General features: G+C 38.0%; 2 protein-coding genes across 4 annotated transcripts; one reads left to right on the top strand and one right to left on the bottom strand.

Annotated features, from left to right (window-relative positions):
• Positions 1–146: 146 nt before the first annotated feature.
• Positions 147–3134, top strand: LOC133738050 (probable WRKY transcription factor 21). 3 transcript variants are annotated; one of them, XM_062165490.1, is made up of 4 exons: positions 147–452; positions 566–1567; positions 1700–1828; positions 2677–3134. In XM_062165490.1, the coding sequence occupies exons 2-4, from the start codon at positions 783–785 to the stop codon at positions 2819–2821; spliced, it is 1059 nt and encodes a 352-aa protein (XP_062021474.1). In that variant the 5' UTR covers positions 147–452; positions 566–782; the 3' UTR covers positions 2822–3134. The 3 variants fall into 3 exon arrangements, with proteins under 3 accessions (XP_062021474.1, XP_062021475.1, XP_062021476.1); XM_062165492.1 differs by having other exon boundaries at positions 151–452; positions 1703–1828; XM_062165491.1 differs by having other exon boundaries at positions 147–1567.
• An 8762-nt stretch (positions 3135–11896) lies between these two features.
• Positions 11897–12730, bottom strand: LOC133740810 (ethylene-responsive transcription factor RAP2-2-like). The gene has a single exon (XM_062168751.1). It carries the CDS (start codon positions 12664–12666, stop codon positions 12028–12030), a length of 639 nt encoding a protein of 212 aa, XP_062024735.1. The 5' UTR covers positions 12667–12730; the 3' UTR covers positions 11897–12027.
• Between the last annotated feature and the right edge of the window lie 9861 nt (positions 12731–22591).

Here is a 22591-nt window from a genome sequence, read left to right as displayed (position 1 = left end):
CTCACTTTAACAGTGTGTGTAGAGGAGGAAGCTAGAAGAGGAAGACCATTTCTCAAAAAGAGGAATAACAAAGGTCTCAATGGTGGGTCCTGCCCTTCAAATGTGTGACATAGACGGCAGTTTCATTCATTGAGAGAGAGAGAGAGAGAGAGAGAGAGAGAGTTTTCTCTCTGCCTCACTCTTTATTTATATCCCTTCTATTCTCTCTTTGATTTCTCTATTTAAAATTTTAAATAAAAAAGAAAGCTCTGATCTTTCTCTCTGTGTTGAACTCTGTGTGTTGCTCCCTCTAGAAAAAAGGAATTGTTTATGTTAAAGAAAGATGGGGGCTTTGTATTCTTATGGCAGTGTGAATTCTCAAGCCAAGCAAAAGTCTTCTCCTTCGCACACCTTTCAATCTCAAAAGCAATGAATTGAGAATCTACGGTTTGACAGCACCAACTCCAACAAAGGTCTGTTCTTTTGCTTCTTTTCTTGCTATCTCAACTCCCAGTTTTGTCAATTTCTATGCTTGATTGTTTTGATTCCCCATCTGGGTTTTGTTCCTGTTGATCATTTCTTTCAGACCCAGTTGTTGATTTTGATCCCCTGGCCTCAAGTTTGATTCCAAAATCCATGGTTTGCTGGGAGAAATGGGATTCTGGCTATCTGGGTGTTTTGTTTTATATGATGTGGGCTGTTAAGCATCCTATAAATTAACTAGGTTTTAGAGAGCTTTAGGTATTTATGGTGTGTTTTGGTTGATTTTTTGGGCTTTTGGGATTTAGGGTAGAGGTTTTGATATGGAGGAAGTTGAAGAAGCTAACAAAGCTGCTGTTGCAAGCTGCCATAGAGTTTTGAATCTGTTGTCTCAGCCACAAGATCAAGTTCAGTTTAGGAATTTAAAGGCGGAAACTGGGGAGGCTGTGTTTAGGTTCAAGAAAGTTGCCTCTCTTCTCAATACTGGTTTGGGTCATGCTAGAGTTAGAAAGCTCAAGAAACTTCAAATCCCTTTTCCTGAAAGTGTCCTCTTAGATAATCCTAATTGTACAACAGACCATCACTCTAAAAATCCTCATTTTCTTCAATCTAGATTTGCTGAGAACCCAGCTCAAGATTTGAGTTTAAATGTTAGAAATTCCTTAAGTTTGGGAAACCCCTCTTTGGAATTGAGCGCTAATGGGAAAACCCCAATTCAACTACAACAAGCACTTCCAGCGCACTATCACTTCCTTCAGCAGCAACAGCAGCATCAACAACAGCAGCAGCAGCAGCAGAGGCTATTGCTTCAGCAGCAGCATATGAAACAACAAGCGGAAATGATGTACCGGAGGAGCAATAGTGGCATAAACCTCAACTTTGATAGCTCTAGCTGCACACCCACAATGTCATCTACAAGGTCCTTCATTTCTTCCTTGAGCATAGATGGAAGCGTGGCTAACTTGGAGGGTAACTCATTCCATTTGATTGGAGCTCCTATCTCTTCTTCGGATCAAAATTCACAACATAAGAGGAAGTGTTCCGCGAGGGGGGATGACGGCAGTGCAAAATGCGGTAGCAGTGGTAGGTGTCACTGCTCAAAGAAGAGGTTGGATTTGCTTCCCTTTTCTTCTACCTGGTTCATTTAAAACTATTTATAGCTTGCCGTGTCTGTTTTTCCTCTGTTGAGGGGCAGTTAGATTTGTTTTTCAATCATTTTTCATTGATGGTGTTCTATTAGCAGGAAACATAGGGTGAAAAGGTCAATTAAGGTGCCTGCTATTAGTAACAAGCTAGCAGATATCCCTCCTGATGATTATTCATGGAGGAAGTACGGCCAGAAGCCAATCAAGGGATCTCCTCACCCTAGGTATAATACATATCTGTATTTTGAATGGGAAGTTGATGATATGCAATTCATACAAATTGCTGCCAGTGCTTTATGTAATTTACAGTTTTGGAACTTTGCAGCTAACCTGAATGCTAGAAATTTATAGGAAATTAGGAACTTGAAATATAAGAGACGATATTATGTTTGAACATTAATTCCTGGTGAATGTTAGTGTGTTTTATTTTTAATTATTCACAAACATAATAGGTAGTGCATGTCTCCAACAAAAGATTACTTAGTATGGTTGATCCATAGGATTGTGATATCTTTTATACAGTTTTAAAAAAAAAAAAAATTTAGGATATCTTGGCAAACAGCTATACATCTTCTGGGTTGGTGTGTTTTTAGTATTCTGCAAGTTGATGTCATTGGTTGTTTCATTAGATGTAATGGAATTACCTTGCCTTTACTATTTTGATCTAGCATTGGTTGTTATGACCTAACGTTCACTAGAAAAACATTCTTCTGTTAAGTGGTTGAAGTGTCTCTGATTGTTCCTTTGTTGGTGAGAAAAAAGTACATGTTTCTTTGCCATCTTGAATATTGCAGTATTCATACTTTGTAATGATGGTTCATGACTTTAAGATTCTAATAATCTGATTCCTTTTCCTTTATTATTACTTTTTAATATTTTCCTCCATATTCTCAGCAAATCCAGTTTACGGTCGAGATCTGTTCAAAGAATCAAATTTGGAATACATTTGATTGATATTTGATAATGCTTGTTCATGCACTTTTTGATTTTATTGAGAACTACTACGCTTTAGATGGCAGTTTGAACTTCCGAGAATTTATTTAACTATGAAGCTACTCTATAACTTGTGCAGGGGATACTATAAATGTAGTAGCATGAGAGGTTGTCCGGCCAGGAAGCATGTGGAGAGATGCTTGGAAGAACCTTCCATGCTTATCGTCACCTATGAAGGCGAACATAACCACCCAAGGATACCATCACAATCCACAACGACGTAAAATACACAGAGAGCTTCATCAAGCTCAAGCCCAGCACAACTTATTAAACCATATCTATGACGGGCTTGAGATGCTCCAGTACATATTTTGCATGGTTTGAGCATGACATACAATCGGAGCAGTTTTTACGTCTTTGGGGAGTTGGATCTTCGAGCGTTTTGGCCATTTGGCAGCAGGCAATGGAACCCCTTGGTGGACTTGGAAGGAGTTTGTAAAACTGGTCAACTTTTAAATCTCTTTTCATGTTTTTTAGCAAGCAATGCTTTAAACAATTTAGGGTTTTTGAAATTAATGGAATGCCTTTCATGTGGTACTTCTTGTCTTGTTATTTGGTTAACAGCCTCCAGTTTTCATTCTTGGTGGTCCTTCTAGTATTCAAACTCCTGAAAGCAATCATGTGACTTCGGGGGCAAAGAGTTATCTTGAATAGTTTAGGCAGAGGCAAGTAGTCTGATTTGGATGAATTAGAAGCCAAGTCATAGAGAGAATGTATGATTGTCAGATTGTCCAACTCAAAATTGGTAGCCAAACTTGTCACCACCATTTACTGTTTCTTTCAAGGTTTTTGATCCGAAAGTGTACGAGAAGTTACTGGGTTTGGTGACAAATGAGGGGACCAAGGGGCAATCATTCATTGTCTTTGTGATATCTTATTATTCCTTCATTAGAATCAAATCCAACCATTTTGCGATTTTCGGGTCCAATTCCATAAGGTCTTTAAAACTAGATAAGGAAATATTCTCCTTCACCTAATTGATGGGATTGGTAGAAGTATATATTCATTATCAGGGTTGTTGAGAATTTAGGACCTTGTTAAAAAGAACTGGTATCTCAATCTGGAACAAAGATTTCATTTAGGTCTTTACTTTTCTTTGATGGGGTAAAGAAATGGATGCAATAATTTTGGTTACTACATGTGGCACTGCACAGAAGATTGAAAATCACCATTGAGATTTTGTATTCAATAAATCAACTGTATGGGACTCCAAGTCAAAAGGCGTGTTGTAGTAGTCATGAGATGATTTAAGGATTGTCAATGGCGTTGCTGCAACATTTTTCAAACCTCTGATTATTAGTTCACAAGTACCAATCAAAGGAAGACTGTCTGTTACATGATTACGCAAAGAATGTACAGTTTTTCTGGTGTTGGTTTTTTGACAATGTAGGTTTTTTAAATTGTTTCGGTGAGAAGTAATAAGAAGTGTGCCAAAGTAGTACATAGACAGGGCTCCGTAATGGGAACCCGGCCACTTATGTGGCATCGTTAAAATCTTATCCGGAAAAGCTTATTGGAAGAAAACCCTATGGGAGGTACATTGACATCCTAAATTCATCATCGGAGGTAATGCTAGGGGGCCTATCACACCAAACTCTATTCTCTGTACTAGAGTTAGAGGCTTCATATTGAGCCAAACTGTAGCACCATTGGTGCCTCTACTGGTATACCCAAGTGAAACATATTGGAATATCCAGAAGAACAGCTTTGGTATCCTAGGCCATGCATCCCACAGGTAAAAGTCAAGTGCAGGCGTTAGCATTACTATGTGTATATCTTTCTATTCTGGACTTGGGGACAGGATAAACGTCATTGTACAAAATTGTCTGAAATTTTTCATAAGATTGTTGAAATCTGATTTTGAGCATCTTACTCAAAAGTTTCACAAATTTCCCTTGATATTACCATTTCCAACAATGTTTAGTAACTCCCAAAGTCACAATAGTGCGGCTGCATTCTTTCCTTTGTTAGAACAATCTCATCATCCCAAGAAAAGAAAAATAATAAAACCATAAATAAAGAAGGAAAGCTGGAAGCTCATCATAACCACGAGCTGGGCTTCAGCAATTAAATCTCAGCCCAATTTCAGTGGGCCTCGATATAAGAAAAAGAAGAGAATAGACCACCCGATAGCAAAGGTGAATCGGAATTTAGGGACCAGACAAAAACTGGAATGCTTCAATAATGAACTCCCTCCCATAATAGAACTCCAGCATTGCAATTTGTGATGAAGAAGGAAACAAAGAAACAAAGAAGACTTGTGTTGTTGTATGATGTAAATGGGACAAAAGTGGTGTTAGGATCGATATAGCCGAAGGCAGCATGGTTCTATACTTCTATATAGATCAGTCTTAGTAAAGTAAGAAAGGAAACCATTTTCAAGCTCCAAACCACCACACCTGCACAGTTGCATCCATCCCTAAACTCTTGGTTTTCTCTTGGATAGCAATAATGGTGTCATCCACCGTAAAATTGGGCAACATATAGTAACGACTGATTCTGAAAGAAGTATCTTTGGCTGGCTGTTCGGAGCGGGTGATCATCATAACCAGACAGTGCAGCTTCGCGTCGTCGGTGGATGGGTCCGCGATAAGCTCCTGGGAAGAGTTACTGGAGCACATTGTGATTGCTTTGGAGAATGTCTTGGCCACGAGAGTCGAATACATACGTACGTATGTATATCCCTTCATGCTATCATTATTTAAGAAACTTAAAATTTAGGTCGAATTCAAGAAAACAATCGTGTTAAAATTTAAATGAGGTAACCTCCTTTATTGGTTGAAATTTGTTCCTAGTAGTATTATTATTGTAAGAGAAACAATCTAAACAAGATCATCTATAAGAGCAATCCTAATTATATTTGTGCAAGATTCATCCATAACCTTAAAAAGGATAGTTGATGTTTTTGTAACAAAGGAAATGGATATGTGTGCGTGAGAATAAGGCATGTAAGTGGATATGAGACGACATTGTGTGCGCGAATGAACATGGAGCTAGCGCATTAATGAATATAGGCGGCTGCGTGAGTGATTGTTGGACACGTGAATGAATCGTAAGATTCTGTGGACTTATCAATCTTGATTAGGAATGCAATAATTTGCTACTCTACTTGTAGAAAAAGTAATCGGATAGAGTTGTGCTATTCTAGTTTAATTCCTCCTGCATTGAGGATACAAATTTATGTAATAGTCGTGCTTTGTATCATTAGTAAACTCTTTTGTATATGAATCAGGATTGATATTCCTATTGCAATTAGGACTAGTAAACCTTTATGAGAAGAGGATGGTTAGTTTTGTTTGCCTACTTAAGTACTTGGTCCCTGCTCTAGCTATTATCAAGCATACATTGTTCTCTGCCCACTAAGGAATAGCTCAGAGGAGAAGCACCAAGATTCGACCATATCTATACCAGTCACCAGGTTAGTATTAAGTTCCACAATCTTCATTCCCTATGCATGAGTAAGTTAGTGTTCTTAATTTTGAGCATAATGCACATATATATCAATATTAAATTACATGAATATGAGAAGTACGAATGATTATGGGACATTATGGGATGTGACGTGTGAATGAATATAGATCGTAAAGAAATATGGGGCCCGCTGGAGTTGAGAGTAAATATGATGCATGCAAATGATTATGGGATGCGAGGTATATAATATGGGCACATTAATGAACAAGAGCGGCTAAGTAATATAGGGCACGTGTCGATAATAAATTAAATATGGTACGCACGAAATGATTACGGGATGCGTGATGGATATCAGGCACGTGAAAATGAATACGACACGTATTATTAGAGCAAGTCCACTCGTTGAGGTTGGCTAGTCAAGACTATTCATTGTTTTTTGCCTTTCATTTCCACCTTTTTTCTTGACCAGTCAGATACTGTTCACAAAAAGTCACCAAATGTCAGTTGGCAAGTCAAGAAATTGACCCAGAGTGACTTTTGTGAACAGTATCTGACTGGTCAAGAAAATTGGTGGAAATGAAAGGCAAAAAGCAGTGAATAGTCTTCACTAGCCAACTTCAACGAGTGGATTTGCTCTTAAAGAATATGAGGTGACCAAGGGTACGTAAATTGATTATGGAGCGCATTAGGGGTATGGCGCGTGCAAGTAAATATAGGTGAACAATATGACCAGGGCCGGTGCATGCACCAGGATCTAAATGAATTGAAATGATAAGTGATCATATTGGATCATTTTTTTTTTTTGACTTTGTTAAGGGGAACCCAAAGGCTTCCTAGGCCCAAGATTGATCATGATTTGAACCAGTTAGGATATATTTGATCGAGGAAAAAAAAAACTTGATCAACTTAATCGTTTTGTTCACCTATTAGTATGGAGCTGCATTAAAAGCTTAACACATATTTATACCAAGCTCAACACAGACCTTCTAAGAGAGGAACAAATTAATAGAAAGTTAAATCATATAATAAATATATATATATATATATATATAATATATATATATATATATATATATATATATATATATCTGCAACAGAAAATATTGAAAGGTTACACTTGCATATATTAAAAAAAAAAAAATCCTTTGTTCTCTCTCATAACTTTGTCAATGGGTAGCAAATACGGAAAATTCTACGGTACTGAGGGTATCCCATACTGTGTGTTTTGTGAATATTTGTGACTGTTAGATCGGTAATATATCCAATGGTCATGGATATTCGAAAATAGTTGACCTATTTAGAAAGTAACCTCATTTTAAAAAAAAAAAAAGAGAACGAACGCGCTTCAGTTCGCTATCTCAATCTCAATCTCACCCTCACAACCTCACTTTGCCGTCTCTCTTAGTTCGTCACCGTGCCTCCATGCGCGGCGCTCCTCCGCTTCACTGTGCCACCACGATTCTCTCTCTCTCTCTGTGCGCAACTCTGCCTCAGTCTCCCTCTACTCCACCGCTCCCCTCCACTCCACTACTCCTCCAGTCCTCCTTCAGCCTCCAGCCCACGGGTTCTCCACGTAAGTTCTTGTTCTTCACTTTTTCCAATCTTCTTGTTCAGATAAATTGAGAATCTGGGATTATGGGAATTACTGAATTGAGGTTGAATTGGAAAATTGAAATTTGAAATTTTGAATTGGTATTGTTCATTAGTTCTACGATTACTGATAATCAATTTATTTTTGTCTTACTGATATCAAATTCCAATTCTCCAGCCACTCATTTCAGCTACTACAATAAGCAAGGCCTGACACACAAACACTATTTATTCTATAATAATTTCACTATGTATGTATCTAAACTCCCTAATATGTTAGACCTAAACTCATTCATCAGGGAACTTTGAAATTCAAGCTTTCATTTTTCCAAATTACACCTCAATTTTACCACAAGTTTTCAAATTTTCATAATTAAACTACTGAAAAACTTAATTACTGATACAAAACATAGTAAGAAAAAAGGGAAAAATTTTACCTGTTTGGGATCACCGTGCAGATTAAGAGTGGTTGAGTACCGATCCTCCAAAGCCTCTCTCCTCCGTTTCTTACAATATACGGAGAAGTACCCTTCTCAATCTTCCTCCACCAGCTCTTTCCACACCGCCGTACACAGCGTCCCCGGAGCAGCCCCAAATCCCGTCGATACAATCGGAATGCAAAGCTTCGCCGGCCGCTTCCTCTACAATTACGTCACCAGAGACAACGATCCAGGAACCGCACCACACCAAACAGCGTGCTTAGAGACTTCGGAATCCAAAGCCGGAAGGGCAACTACCCAAATCAGAACCCGAAACAAGCAAATCAGAATTGTAAACCCTAAAACCCAAATCAAAACTCTAACTCTAAATCAAAATCAAATCATTGAGATGAGCCCATGTCACAAAAATGGTTCTTATGAAAACCCAGATGCAAACTGATATGAACTTGAAACCCCAAACTATGAAACCTATAAAAATGCAAGCCAGAAACCCAAATTTCAATCACACATTGAACTAGGCCTAAGTTTTGAAACCTTACCCAATCTTTGGTGAAGCGACCGAGAGAGTGCGTGGATGAGACTATGAGAGAGGGGAAGAGACTCTGAGAGAGCGAGAGAGGTCGAGAGGAGCTGAAAATGAGATGAGAGAAAATGATAAAAACCAAATTTACTGGTTTATGAACCATTTTACAAAATTGAATACGAATGTGTTGTCCGAGTGGTAAATCTTCATATTTCATACTAAATAGAGCATGTGTCATCATTCACGTAATAAAGTTCTCGATTGTTGGGTGGTAACTTGTGTAATGTTCCCCATTAAGAAAATAATTACATCACTGACAATGATTATTACGAATATAAGGACAAATGATGAAAAATGTTGTAAAAAATGTTCTGTTTGTGGTAATTACAAGGTCCAGGACAACATCTACCAGTTTATGAACCATTTTACAAAATTGACGACAAATGTGTTGTCCGAGTGGTAAATCTTCATATTTCACACTAAATAGGGCATGTGTCCTCATTCACGTAATAGAGTTCTCGATTGTGTAATTAGGTGGTAACTTATGTAGTGTTCCTCATTGAGAAAATAATTACATCACTGACAAAGATTATTACGAATATAAGGACAAATGATGAAAAATGTTGTAAAAAATGTTCTGGTTGCAATAATTACAAGTTCTAAGACAACATCTACCAGTTTATGAACCATTTTACAAAATTGACAACAAATGTGTTGTACAAGTGATAAATCTTCATATTTTGTACCAAATAGAGCATGTGTTCTCATTCACGTAATAAAGTTCTCTATTTTGTAATTGGGGTAAACCTTTTGGTAATTACTCCATTTAGGACAATATTTACAAGTATATGGACAATATTACAAATTGATGACAAATGTGTGCTTACAAAGGTAAACCCTCATAATAGACCAAAATAGGCTCGAGTCTTCAATGTTGTATTGTGGTTCTTTATTTGATAAACAATGTTATTCAATCAATAAAAAAGCTCCAACTATAATATTTACATGTTTGACTACTGAATTTCTATAACTACTACAATTGTGATCATAAATGGTAATTTTAGTTTCATTCGGTGTAATTAATATATTCATGACCTCTGTTACGTGTTTTGAAAAATGTTACTTATATAACAAACAAATGTGTTGTTAAATTGGTAATTTTTATTTTTTAAAATTGTCATGTGTCAAAATTTGAATGGGTAGGTTAGCATCATATTAACTTGTTATATATTAAAAAAAAAAAAATTTAAAAGGTATATGATAGGAGGATACTGTAGCTTGTCTCAGCAAATACATAACTGTTCGTGTTAGAGAAGACAATTAAGGACATCATCCTATTCGATCAGAAACTAGGTTGAATCCATAAATGTGATGTCCGAAGCGATTTTTCCCTGTAACTAATATATATCACAGAATTTACCAAACTTTCTCTCGATCTTTCCATCCTTCATGTGAAAAAGACCTAAATCCATGTCCTCAATACGAGGGACAAACATATAATGATTCATGAAGTACGTATATGCAATTTCCCTTGCATCCTGAATACTTTGAGGTCTCAACAGAGAAAGAAGAACTACAGCAACCCAAGAACAGGGTTCTATTTCCCAAGCATTATGTCCGAGCTCCACCATGATCATTTGCCATTACCAATTAAATGGGACCTCAAAGATCCTAAACCCAGTAGTTAAATTCTCTGCGTACCTATTGCCAAAACATAAAACCACCAATAGAGTCCCTGCTGATTCCACTAGATATATGTAGTGAAGATTAGGACGTCCAAGAATTTCCCCAGGCATATCTGGAGCAACAATCCTCATATGCTTAGATACAGTCCCCAGCCATCCTAGTGAAGATCGAATAACAGAGTTTTTTCTCGGTTTCCGGCAGATATAGTTTGCAGATCTTACCTGTTCTGAAGTTGTAAAACATACGGATTGCAGAAGCCTCGTTGGTCCTAGTCGTTTGCTATTGAACACTTCCCTGGTCGCAACTGATCTCACTGATCTCCATGATTTGCAAACTGCACCAGAAGAAGTAAAATCCTCTAATGAATTAAAGCATTCAATTGGCGAGACAGGTTATTGTCTTGAGGGAGCTGTGACCAGTCGGCCATAAAGATCGACGTCAATTTGACTCCAACTCCCAAAGATGATGCACACCAGATCTTGGGAGTTCAAAATTATAAATGGCCGGAGAACTTTGAGATCAAGTGACACTGCGGCCTGTTGATCATGTGCTATATGTACTTTACCTGCAGATTCTCCGGCCTTTTTCTTAAGAGTACGTTCAAAAATATTCGTAAAGATTTGTTTGCAGTATTATTGTACGTACGTACACAAATAACCCGAAGAGGTCATAAGAATATAATCAAAACAGTTCTGTAGTCGTTCATGTAAGGGGCGAGGGATTGAATGTGTCAGGTGAAAGATTACGAGGTGCATGAAATGATAAATGATCACGTTGAATCATGATTAACAAAAAAGAGCTCAACTTAACCGTTTCGTTCACCTAGAGTATACTGTAAGAATTTTGATACATAAAGTCAAGATCTAGAACTTACATGATCTCACAAAAATAATCGTAATGCGGAAACATAAACTACATACCTTGTTCCATTAGAGCAATATGTAGTGTATCAATATGTAGGAACTTGGCGAGATCGTCAATCCAAAAGAAATGGTTTCTCTCTTAGCCCTTGCACCTTAAGCTTTCATACGTGTTTTTTTGTACTTCTATCTTGCACACACTGATGGAATTGTGCACTTGGTATTTGTAGGGTGAGAGAGGACCTTTCTATTAATAACATAAGTTATTTCCATCCATCATGGAAATAGAATTGACCGATTAGGATTCAATCATTTAGTCTATTAAATCATATATGGAATACACCATAATCCCAATTACTTCATATGATCCATAATTAATTGTTAGTGTGAGTAGTGTTGGAGACCAACACGTTAATGGCTAATCCACCAAATAATGATTAAACCACTAACCCATAATTAATTCTTAGTGGTTAAACCACTAACCCATAATTAATTCTTTTAATTCTTACATATACAGCTGCATCTCAGATTCGATCTTAATTAAAACAAAGTGATGTATGAAATCAGGGTAACAAATTTCATCCATATATGTCAGTTACCGAATCATCATCAATCAATTTTCCGATTTGAAGGATCATAATCAGTTGATGGCAAAGAAACTTAAAATGAAGCAGCAAATTAAGTCGAAGATAATATCATAGAGAAGAAAGATTTAACCTTTTTACCAGGTCGTTAGTTAAACTTTTTTTTTTTTTTTAACTTTGAGCCCGCCCGCCCGCCCTAAACCGCTATTCCATTTTGTTTTTACAAGAAGAGAACTGTATAGACACTGTGGCTGTGGGGAAATTAAAAAAAAAAAGGAACTAAATGTAACCGCGAGGGGCAAATATGGAATTAGAACGGACCTCTCCGGCGGCGGCTCAAAAAGACGGCGCCGGAAGATTCAGATCAAACTGGAACGGCTTCTTCTTGCTCTCCGCCGCCAACTTCATCTTCTTCTCCTGCTCGCTCACCACCGGGCCCAAATTCTCCAGCTTGTAACCCTTATACTCCGACCTCACCGGAGCCGCCGGCGCCGGAACAGAGTCGTTCTTGCGCACCGGAGGGGTCCAGAGCACTTCCTTGCCCCCGATCACGAGCGCGTGCTGCTGCGGCGGAGCCGGATTGTCGAAATTCGTCTTGGCCCTTACGCCGCGGAATCCCCGAGCGGCGTCGTCATAGGCACGCGCCGCTTCCTCAGCAGTGTCAAAGGTCCCGAGCCACTTGCGGGACTTGGTCCAGGGATCGCGAATCTCCGCGGCGTATCGGCCCCACGGCCGCTTCCTCACGCCGCGGAAACGCCCCTCCTTGGTCGACATTGACCTCCGACCTCCGCCGCCGCCTTTCGCGGCCTCCTCCTTCATTTCGCCGCCATCCTGCGCCGCCTTCTTCTTCTTCATCTTCATCGCGCCTCTGACGTGCGCCGACCTCATCGCGCCCCTGGAGGCCTTAGCAGGCGGCGGCGGAGGAGGATCGGCGGCGAGGGAGGGGAGTGAGGTGTGCATTGCGTCGAGCGCCATGAGAGCGAGTGGAGTGAGAGTGAGAGTTTTAGGGTTTGGGAAATTTATAAGGAGGGAGACAGGGCTGGATTGCTGGGATAACGCCGACACCTTTGGCTTGAGGAAATAAATAATTTTTTAAATTATCCATTTACTAAAAATAAATAAATTATGAAATGGTAAAAAATTAGAGAAATAATTTGTTGCCTTTTTCTCGGGTCTAAGAGAGAGGCAACGACTTATTGATAAATGCGTTTTGACTCGTTAATTTTGCTGCGGCCTGCGGGGCATAGATTTGGTGGGCTATAATAAAGTGTGCTTTTTTTCTAAATGACTGTGGACCAAAGTTCTATGCGGTAGCCTTTGTAGGTTCCAAAAGCACCTACATTATTGATTATCCTCTAGGCTGAACCTTCCCACATTTTTTTTTTTTTTTTTGTGGGTATGGACAAACCCTAAAGCGTAACTAAAGGAAAGTAGTCATGTTATTTCCATATAAAATGGCCGCATGCGTTCCTCAATAAGTTGGCGTTTAGTCCTCATTTTTTGCTGTTGGGTCAATTGGATGCATCATCTTTATGATCGTGATTTGTAAGTCGGTTTGATGGTGATATTTAATTATTTATTACAGTATAGTAATGGATTGAAATTTCTAAAAATAATTCTAATTAATAATTTTTGCTTAAAAACCAATTGTACTCACAAAAGTGCTTACTAGTTGTTGAATATAAATTCAATGGCATAAAATAATGAGTAATTAATTAAAAATAAATTTATTTAACCATTATTCTCCGCCGTTACATTAACATCTTAGTGTTGTTGACTATGAATTGTTCTATCCAAAAAAAAAAAAAAAACACCAATTGTTAGAGAATGGTATCAATCAAGATTTCTAATCTCAGCTTGTTATTAATTGGTGTTTATTTAATACCAAAATAATATGTGCTAATTAATGTGATAAATTTATAAGGCAACAAAAGCTGTCTCCCACCGGAGAGTCAATATGGGGTTGAGTATTAAATTTGTGTTTTAAAATTTTAATGCACTGTCTATTTGAGGCCATATTACTTTCCTAATCTATAATATTATTTACTAATTTTGGCATTAACCCACAATCATTAGCCTTGTCATCATTACCTGATAAACCCGAAAGAAATCTTTTCGTCAACCCAAAAACCATTATTTCGGGTCAACGTTCAGTAGGTCAACAAAAATATCAACGGAGCGGCGGAAAGCAGTGGTGGGGTCCAGTCATCTGTGAGCCCACGTTTTGTGTTTTAGTAGCTGACAAAAACTGTCAAATGAAATGTTGAAACTTGAAAAGCGAACGCCTGGACCGCTAGACCACCATTTTCACGAACAATTGAAATTTTTAAAAAAATTAAAACCTTATTTCGATTTGTTTTTTGAGAGAATTCAGAGCACTGATTTACACTTGCACTTGCACCAACAAAAATATAGACGGCTAGATTGCATCATATACACTTTTTTTTATTAAAATAATATTAATTATAAATATCAAGAGTTGAGATCATCTTATAAGTGTAGAGTTACTTGCATCGTCAGTGCATAGATGAAGTTCCACTAATATTTACCTTCAATTTCGTTATAATTTGTTTAAGTTTAAGCTAAGCATGTCCAAGAGAGAATAGTTTAATTTTCATTAACTTTAAAATGAGAGAATATAAGAATAAAGATAATAATTTAGTCCGATTGTAATGAGAATGTGAAATGTTGTCCTACTATATGTAATAATGAACTTACAAAACAATTTGATGATTCTCATAATGTATTGAGCAGTGCTTAGTGTTTTTGAGATACAAGGTTTTGCGGCGAGATTAGGGTTTCGTATCCCCTCTTGTGGCAACGTGATTTTCCTAAACGTCGAGACCAAGTGGCACTATCCTCATTTAGCCATCTCCTCCATCTTGGTGCAGCTGGCGGCGTAGTTTTTAGTTTCGTCGGGGTGTTGTTTCTCTTGTTAGATCCAACTTGTTGGGATCTTAGGTTGACGACTTTTTGGTTGGTTCGAAGGCCTTGATGTGGATTTGATCGGCATCAAGGGCTGGTGATTAGCAGTCTGGTGTTTAGTGGCCTGTGTCTGTGGTAGATCTTCTGATCTGCTTTGGTTGTGATTGATCAGTTGTTAGTTTTAGCTCATCGGAGGTCGTCGGTGAGCTGGAGGACCATGATTTGCTGGAAGAGTCGACCGCTGGAAATCTTGACGAGATAGATTGGCACATAATGCAGGTTGCTTGTGCTCCTGTCGCTTTGCTTGGGTACGGGCCTTTAGGCCTAGGCCTAGGTCTTGCGGGTGCAAGTTCACATGGTCTGGCCAGCTGATTAGGTCTAGTCCTTTTGAGATTGCACACAGACTACTTATCTAGTTTGTTTTGATTATTATGTCTATGCTAGTGAAAACTTTCTATAAGCCTTTATTTTTTTGAATAATCTATAAGCCTTTATAGAAGTGCTTGATTTCATCGTACCACAATTACATATACGGCATATGAAGTTAAGTATAATATATTGCCAGCAAGGCAAAATGTTTTTGTTTAGTATAGACTACTTGGTGCTCGTATTATTATCATGGAGTGCTCGTCTTTGTACTATTCTAACCCATTTCTGGGTTTTCATTAAAAAAAATTGATGGTTCTCATATTTAAAAGCTATTTTGACCAAAATGCAGTAAAATTTACTGAGACAATCTTAAAAATTAAAAAAAAAGTTTGTAGACTAAACTAGAGAAATGTGGTAAAAGTCAGAACGTGAGAAAGGCAACAAAATACGTTCTCCCCGTTTACACTATGGAAAATTGGAAATTGGAAATATTGAAGATGGACTTTAGTGATGGTCTTGGGCTGGCCTAAGGTCAGAGATCTGAGCACAATAAATTTGAGTCTGGGCTGCATAATCGGTCAGGACTCAGGACCCAAATAAATGAGACACAAGTTTCATTCTTTTTGTTGGGATATACGGGATTTAAATTTGGGTATAAATAATGTATCAAAATATTAAATAGACTAGTTTGATTAAAAAGTAGATTGACTCTATGCATCGGTAAACTGGTTTGAGACTACTCTACTTTTGCATCGAACTAATCTACATATGTATCGAATTAAATTTACTTAATGTACCGTATAACTTCCCTTCAAATTTTGGTCGATTTATGTAAAAGTAAACGCTCTTAGATGTTCCAAGAAATCAAGAAGCAGCCCCTTTGTTTTCTGGAAAAAATAGGAAAGGATGTAAACCCTGAACTTTCAGAGAACCACGTACACTATCATTATCACCACTTGCTAGGGATGCTGTCTCAGACAAACTGAGAGTTTCAAAACGAAAATATACACCATGACCACCTGACCGAAAGGAGGTAAACTTACCATAGTAAATGCCCGGTAACCAAGTCAACTATCTAACCAGAGTAATAATGAGACTGAGATTGTGATCACAAAAATGGACAGTGAAGGCATGCATGTGTATCCTACCAGCCAAGAGAGCAGGCATGTATATAAGCATTTTACTTGAGAGAATGAGAGAGATGATCGAACCTGGAGGAAGGGCTAGTAACAACTAACAATACCAGGCCTTCTATGCTTGACCGGCCTGCAAATGACCAAGAACTTCAACTGGATAATATATGCCTTTTTGTTTCCGGCTTGCCTTCCACTTGATTAAAGGGTTTGCCATTGTTAAGAGAAATGGGACTACCACTTATCTCACGAACAACGATCATGTTGGGACTGAGTCCAATCTGGCTCTGGCTCTCACCATGTCTTACCTGCAGCTTCTGTTTAGACCTAAATTAACAAATGCAGCCCATTTAATTACCTTATAGGTCATCACAATGCCAACGACATGGTAATGCATGTCCACAGTAATCATTAGACTAATAAGCAAAAGCACATCATATATAAAATTATAAATAGTACTTAGCTTTCCCTAGCTACCAGTATTATCTACGCTATCTTAACTTGAAACACAACTTTCTATCAAATCAGAAGTTAAATGTCACAGTACAGATCGAATGATGAAGTAATGAATAGCAGATTTTTCGATGAACGAAAGCAATGCAAACTAAAACGAGTTTATGAAGTAGATGGTTCCACCATCCATTCACCAAATAAACTTTATCATCATATTCTGAAATAAAACATTCCATCAATCACTCAATAGTATCAAGAATTCAAGACAGAGGCTGAGAGGCAGTCTCCCCTGTAAACCCGATTCAACTAACCAGACCAGAAACGGCTTAACTATGGCAATCATTCACTTGGAGTCGAATAAACTATTTGCGGTCAGTTTCCATGTGCAAATTTCTACTTTCCCTTATATTGCCATCTCGTGTGCAAATCACTCCAGCGGTCTAGCCTCTTAACGTGGCTTTGCATCCTGCTAATTAAAAGCAGTGTCCTAAATTAGCACTTATATGAACAAAAACCAAGGATCTTGCACACATACCCTCAGCTGATGATGTTAAAATCTCATTCTACTCTGATCACACAACTACTAATTTAGACAATGTATATAGTCCATCTACAAATGGCAGAAAAGATTCCATGCTTAAATATATACACAGGAGACTCGAGATTATCAATATACAGAAGGCAATGTCCCCTCTTAACCTTATTCCACAAACAATACTAGCAAGGCTAGACCCTTTAAAAAACCTGTATATGTTATACCAAAAGAATGTACTTGTGATTTACTTTGTCAAACTATAATTAGATCAATAAATCTTTTTCCGGTATGTATGTGCAACTTTCTAGTTTCCATTAGTTCTACCTTAGCATATATCTTAAACTCAGTAAAGCTGTTAATAATCGCAAGCAGTGTCCTAATTCAGCACTCAATATCAATGAGAATCAATACTCCAGACATTCCTTAAGCTAAGCATGTTAAAATCTCATGAAAGTTCTATAGTACATACCAGTATGTCATACTTACATTTACAAATGTGACAACAAATTTGTTGTCATTGTGGTAACTTGAGTCCTATTTTGTGTAATCTTAGTTCTATTAATGGTAATTACACCATCTACGACATTGTTCCAAATTTTTAAATAAATTTGTTGTCAATATTGTAATTTTGATTTATATAAATTGTAATTTTTATTCAATTAGATGTAAAATCAGTGTATGATAAACAACACAGTATCATAGCTTGTCTCAAAATCTCATGTCGAAAATCTGAGAAAACCTCATTCAATCTACTTACCCCGATCACATGACTACTTAATTTGGAAAATGGGCATACATTCCATCTACAAGTGGCAAACAGATGTTCACTGGAAGCATATATAGATAATTATCAGTAAAGGCACTTTGTAACGATGCTTGTAATTATAAAAACTAAACGCAAAGATTACACATATTCAAGTAAAGTCCACCCAAATCAGTATCAAGCATATCATATATATGAAAGTGAATACAACCAAACAAGCTAGCTAATACTTAAAAGTTAAAATGAAAGGTTAAGTAAAGCTCATACATATCAATATATCATGTAGTGTACGTCCACCATTCATCTACTCGGAACAAAATGGATTCCATTACGTGGCTGAACCAAGCTTAGAGTATCTCTAACTAATAGTAAATCCTAAATCCATAATCAAATCAAGAAATCATGTGAATTAGCTGCAATAGCATTCTCAATTCAGATTACTCGAACCGGCTTGAATATTTGCAGGAAAAGAAGAACTTAACGATATAGTCGAGAAGAAAAATTGTTCTGAATTGTTTCCTTTTACGAGAAATTTTCTGATGGTTTCCTTCACTTTTAATTTCATGAAACGGACAAGAATAATTTAAGAATTGAGGCATGTGAGACGTGCAGCAATGGCTGAAGATGGTGAAGCAAAACCCTCACTCCTTTTGGCAGGATTTCTGCGAGTCTAGCTACGGGTTGTTCGGAGCGTTACACAGGGTAAAGTATCCAAATGAAGTAATGGATCATGAGGATTCGGCTTCGTCAAACCGCAACCCTTTTAACAAAATCATTTACTTACTTATTTATTTTTTCGTATGTATAATGTGAAGATTCGTAGTTTTGTACGGTCGAAACAATTTATAGTAAAAGAGAAATTGTAAGGGGCCCCAAATTGTAATTACATGCACACCCTACACATATAATGCAGGGCGACCCTGAGCTTAGGCAGACTAGGTCTAGGCCATGGCTGCTACCCACCCAATGGGTCCCAAATTTTTTCTATAGAAAGAGAGTAAGAGACGCATCTTTGTCAACATTAAAAAAGGAAAAAAAAAAAAAAACAAAGTGATGTACCTTTGCCTTTTTTTTTATTAATGTTTTTTTTAAGAAAAAAACCTCCCATAATAAAATAAAATAAAATAAAAATGTGACATTGATATTGCGTCGGCAAATATTTCTCATAAGAAGATAAAATATAAAAGAACACGCATTTAAATTGATAGTCAAAAACCTCCCAAAAAAAATGAATTAAAAATGGACATATATGTGCCGACGAATGCTTCATCGACAGACAAAAGTCTCCATAAGAAAATAAAATATATCAGACACACTTTTACTAATAATATTTCATCATCCCTTTCAAAAAAAAAAAAAAAATTTCATCATAAAAAGTACCTAAAAAAAAAAAAACTGGTCTCCTACCATTTAGGGTGCAGCACTTCACCACTTTGCATAGTAACAAGATACTCGTATTGCTCTCTTCATTATTTGGGCTGTTCCCATTTCACTCGCTACTAAAAAGTAAAAATTCATAAACAGAAGAGAATGATTAGAAGCCCCAGTTTCAACTCCAACCTTTTCAATTCTTTTTACTCTTTATTATTGAAGTTTGAAGTTTATTCACGTGCAATTATATTGTAATATGTATTTTAGTAATTAGATTGTCTATTATTGGGTTTTTCATAGTTTAATTAAGGTTGTCAATTGCAGGAAAAAGAACTTTTGATTTGAATACATTCAAACATTGTGCTGTTCAATTATTTTAGGTTTATTTAATAATTATGTTATATCGGTTAATTAAGAAAGTTCAATATATTGAAAGTAGAGGTGGCAAACGGGCCGGCCCAGCCCCGCCCATTTTAAGCGGGCCTAGTCGTGCTTCGTGCCGTGTTTGGGCCGGCCCATTTATTATCGTGCCAGGCTCGTGCCGGCCCATTTACTTAAACATTAAGTCCGGCCAGGCCCATGGCCCGAGCCTATATCGTGCCGGGCAGTGCTCGTGCCGGGTCAATAACGGGCCGTGCTCGTGCCTACCCACTATAAAGCACGATTTTAAAATCTTAATTTGAACAAATAAAAATTAATTTTATTTAACTATTTAGAAAATTAAAATAAATTAAGTTCTACAACGTTTTTCTTAATCTTAGCTTTTTAAGATTAGATTTCTAATAATTTTTTATATTCCACTATAAGAAAGAAAGAAAAAAAAACTCAAAATATATTGTTTTTAGTATATTATTGTGAGATTAATCTTTATTAATATAATGAAGATTTAGTATCTATTATTCTTTCCTTCATTCTATAGTTGTATTATTATGAGATTAGTCTTTATTAATAAACGTATATTTAATATTTAGAAAAAATACTTATGTCAAAAGTATTTAATAAGGATATATTAATAAGGATCTCAGTCTAAATAGCTAAGATTTATTTAATCTTAAAAAAAAAAATACTTATGTCAAAACAATGATATATTAATAAGGATCTCAGTTTTTTTAAAAAATCGCCTCTAGCATTAAATGAGACCTAGTAGTGCGCTGCTAGGGTTGAGCGGCCGCCGCCCTTGGGCGTGGTTTTGCAGAACCTTCCCCCTTCAATGGGGTTCTATTCCTTCACCTTCTGTGGTGTCGGACCTTTGGAGCGGGGACTCTCGTCTTCCCTCCTTCTCATTTGATCCAATGACGGTCCCCTGCGTGGAGTTGGAAGCGGCCTGCTCTTTGCCGGCTCGATCGGCGTTGAGGATGATAGCCTATCTATCATCGCGGATGGCGGCTCACGGTGGTGGTTCGTCAAGGCCTCAGCGGGCGCGTCTCAAATTTGGTGAGGTGGGTCGGGTTGGTTTGTGCTTGGATGTTCAGGGCATGCCCAGACCAGATCGATCGGGTGGTGTTGTCACCGAATCGGTACTAGGTGAGGCTGACCCCGTCCGGTGTGCTAGGTTGGAACGATGGTTGATTCTTCTTCGACGAGGGTTGGAGGGGTTGCACTCGGGCCGCCTCTGGCAGAATTCGCAGATCGAATCGACGTGGTGGGGCATCCCAGATCTATTGCGCAGCTGCCTTCCCCGGAATGGTCTTTTCCATCAAGGTTTGTGTTTGGCTCCAATTTTGTTGCAGCTGGTCAACAGTCTCTTTTCTTGCGCGGGCGTGCCAGCACCGTTCGGGTGCGGTCGTCGGGGGTGTCCCTTAACCTGACTTCTTTCAGGAAATTGTGGACGAGGAGAGCACCAACCTCGTCGTGGGATTCTTTGTGCCTCGTGGCGAGGACTTTTGCTGAGCTTCTTGAAAATCACAATCGATACTCGATGTTGTAGATCGAGCAGAGCGAGAACCACTGGGAAGTGAGGAGAACTTGCTAAAGCGTGACTTTAGCTTGGCTGGGTTGCTAGGGCGTTACCCTTACTTGGCTGGTTCTGTAACCGTTGTGGTCGCGGCACTACCGTCGGCTCCCGAGGAGACTAGGACCGAAGTACGTTGACAGAGGGTTTGGTGGCACTGAAAGTCGGCTTCTGAGAAGACTAGGACTAGGATTGTGATCACCGCTAAGAGAAAGAGAAGGAGAGGAGTTGCTCTTAGAGAGGTTTGCTCTAGAGAGAACTTAGATCATCTTAGAGATGTTGTTGTTGTATGTGAATGGGTGTTTGTGTTCTGGTGTCGGTGTTTGGTCGTGGTACTACAATCGGCTCTCGAGGAGACTAGGACCGAAGTACGTTGACAGAGGGTTTAGTGGCACTGAAAGTCGGCTTCTGAGAAGACTAGGACTAGGAGTGTGATCACCGCTAAGAGAAAGAGAAGGAGAGGAGTTGCTCTTAGAGAGGTTTGCTCTAGAGAGAACTTAGATCATCTTAGAGATGTTGTTGTTGTATGTGAATGGGTCTTTTAGAATGAGAGGAGAAGGTGTTTATATAGGGAAGAAAAAGAAGAGTGAAATGATGAGTGGAAGAAAAATAATGAAAGTGGAGTATGAAAGTGATTTGTAAAATATGGAAAAGATAGAGAAATGATGAAATGAAAGCAAGGCATGAAGGTGCAAAAACATGGAAGTGATGATGATCTATTAAAGAGATTGTAGTAGAAAAATATATCCAAGGAAAAAAAGAAAAACATCTAGCTTTCTTCATGTGGGTAGGAAACATGAACATGTGAATATTGAGCTGGTTTTAGGTCAGTTTCTGCCCCTTTATTCCTTCAATTATTTATCCAACAAGACTTCAGATTGAGCCTTCGACTTCTTCATAACAAATGTTCCACTATGAGTGTAGATCATCCTGACAAATTTTCAGAGCTTTATTCCATGCGGTTGGGCTGGAAATGCTGCTGGACCTCTTACAGGTCCAGTTTTTCAGTTTTACTTCTGTAGAAAATTGGACTGATTGTTTGAAGGCCTTCCACTCAAAACAATCTCTGGCACTCTTCATAAGAAATTATCCTTGGGCTGTCTAGAATGTATCTGCAGAGTTTCAGCTCATTTCAAGTTCATTTGGTCAGTCTGCCGCCCCTCCTTCCTTGTTTAGCTCGGTTTCTCCTAGCCAAAGTAGGAAAATGTGCTAAAGTTGACTTTTCATGTTTCCATGCTTCCATGCTTCCATAGTAGGCTTTATTTAGCCTCTAAATATATATTTCGAGCTTGTCGACAATATATAGCTTTAGCCACTGACATTGGCTCAATTTCTCCAACACATGCCTTGTCAGGCCAAAATGTTCATTTTGGGTCCAAACAGTTTGGTGGAGCCCCGGA

This window comes from Rosa rugosa, chromosome 3 (genome assembly GCF_958449725.1).
Source record: "Rosa rugosa chromosome 3, drRosRugo1.1, whole genome shotgun sequence".
NCBI lineage: Eukaryota > Viridiplantae > Streptophyta > Magnoliopsida > Rosales > Rosaceae > Rosa > Rosa rugosa.
This window is presented reverse-complemented; position numbering and strand designations above follow the sequence as displayed.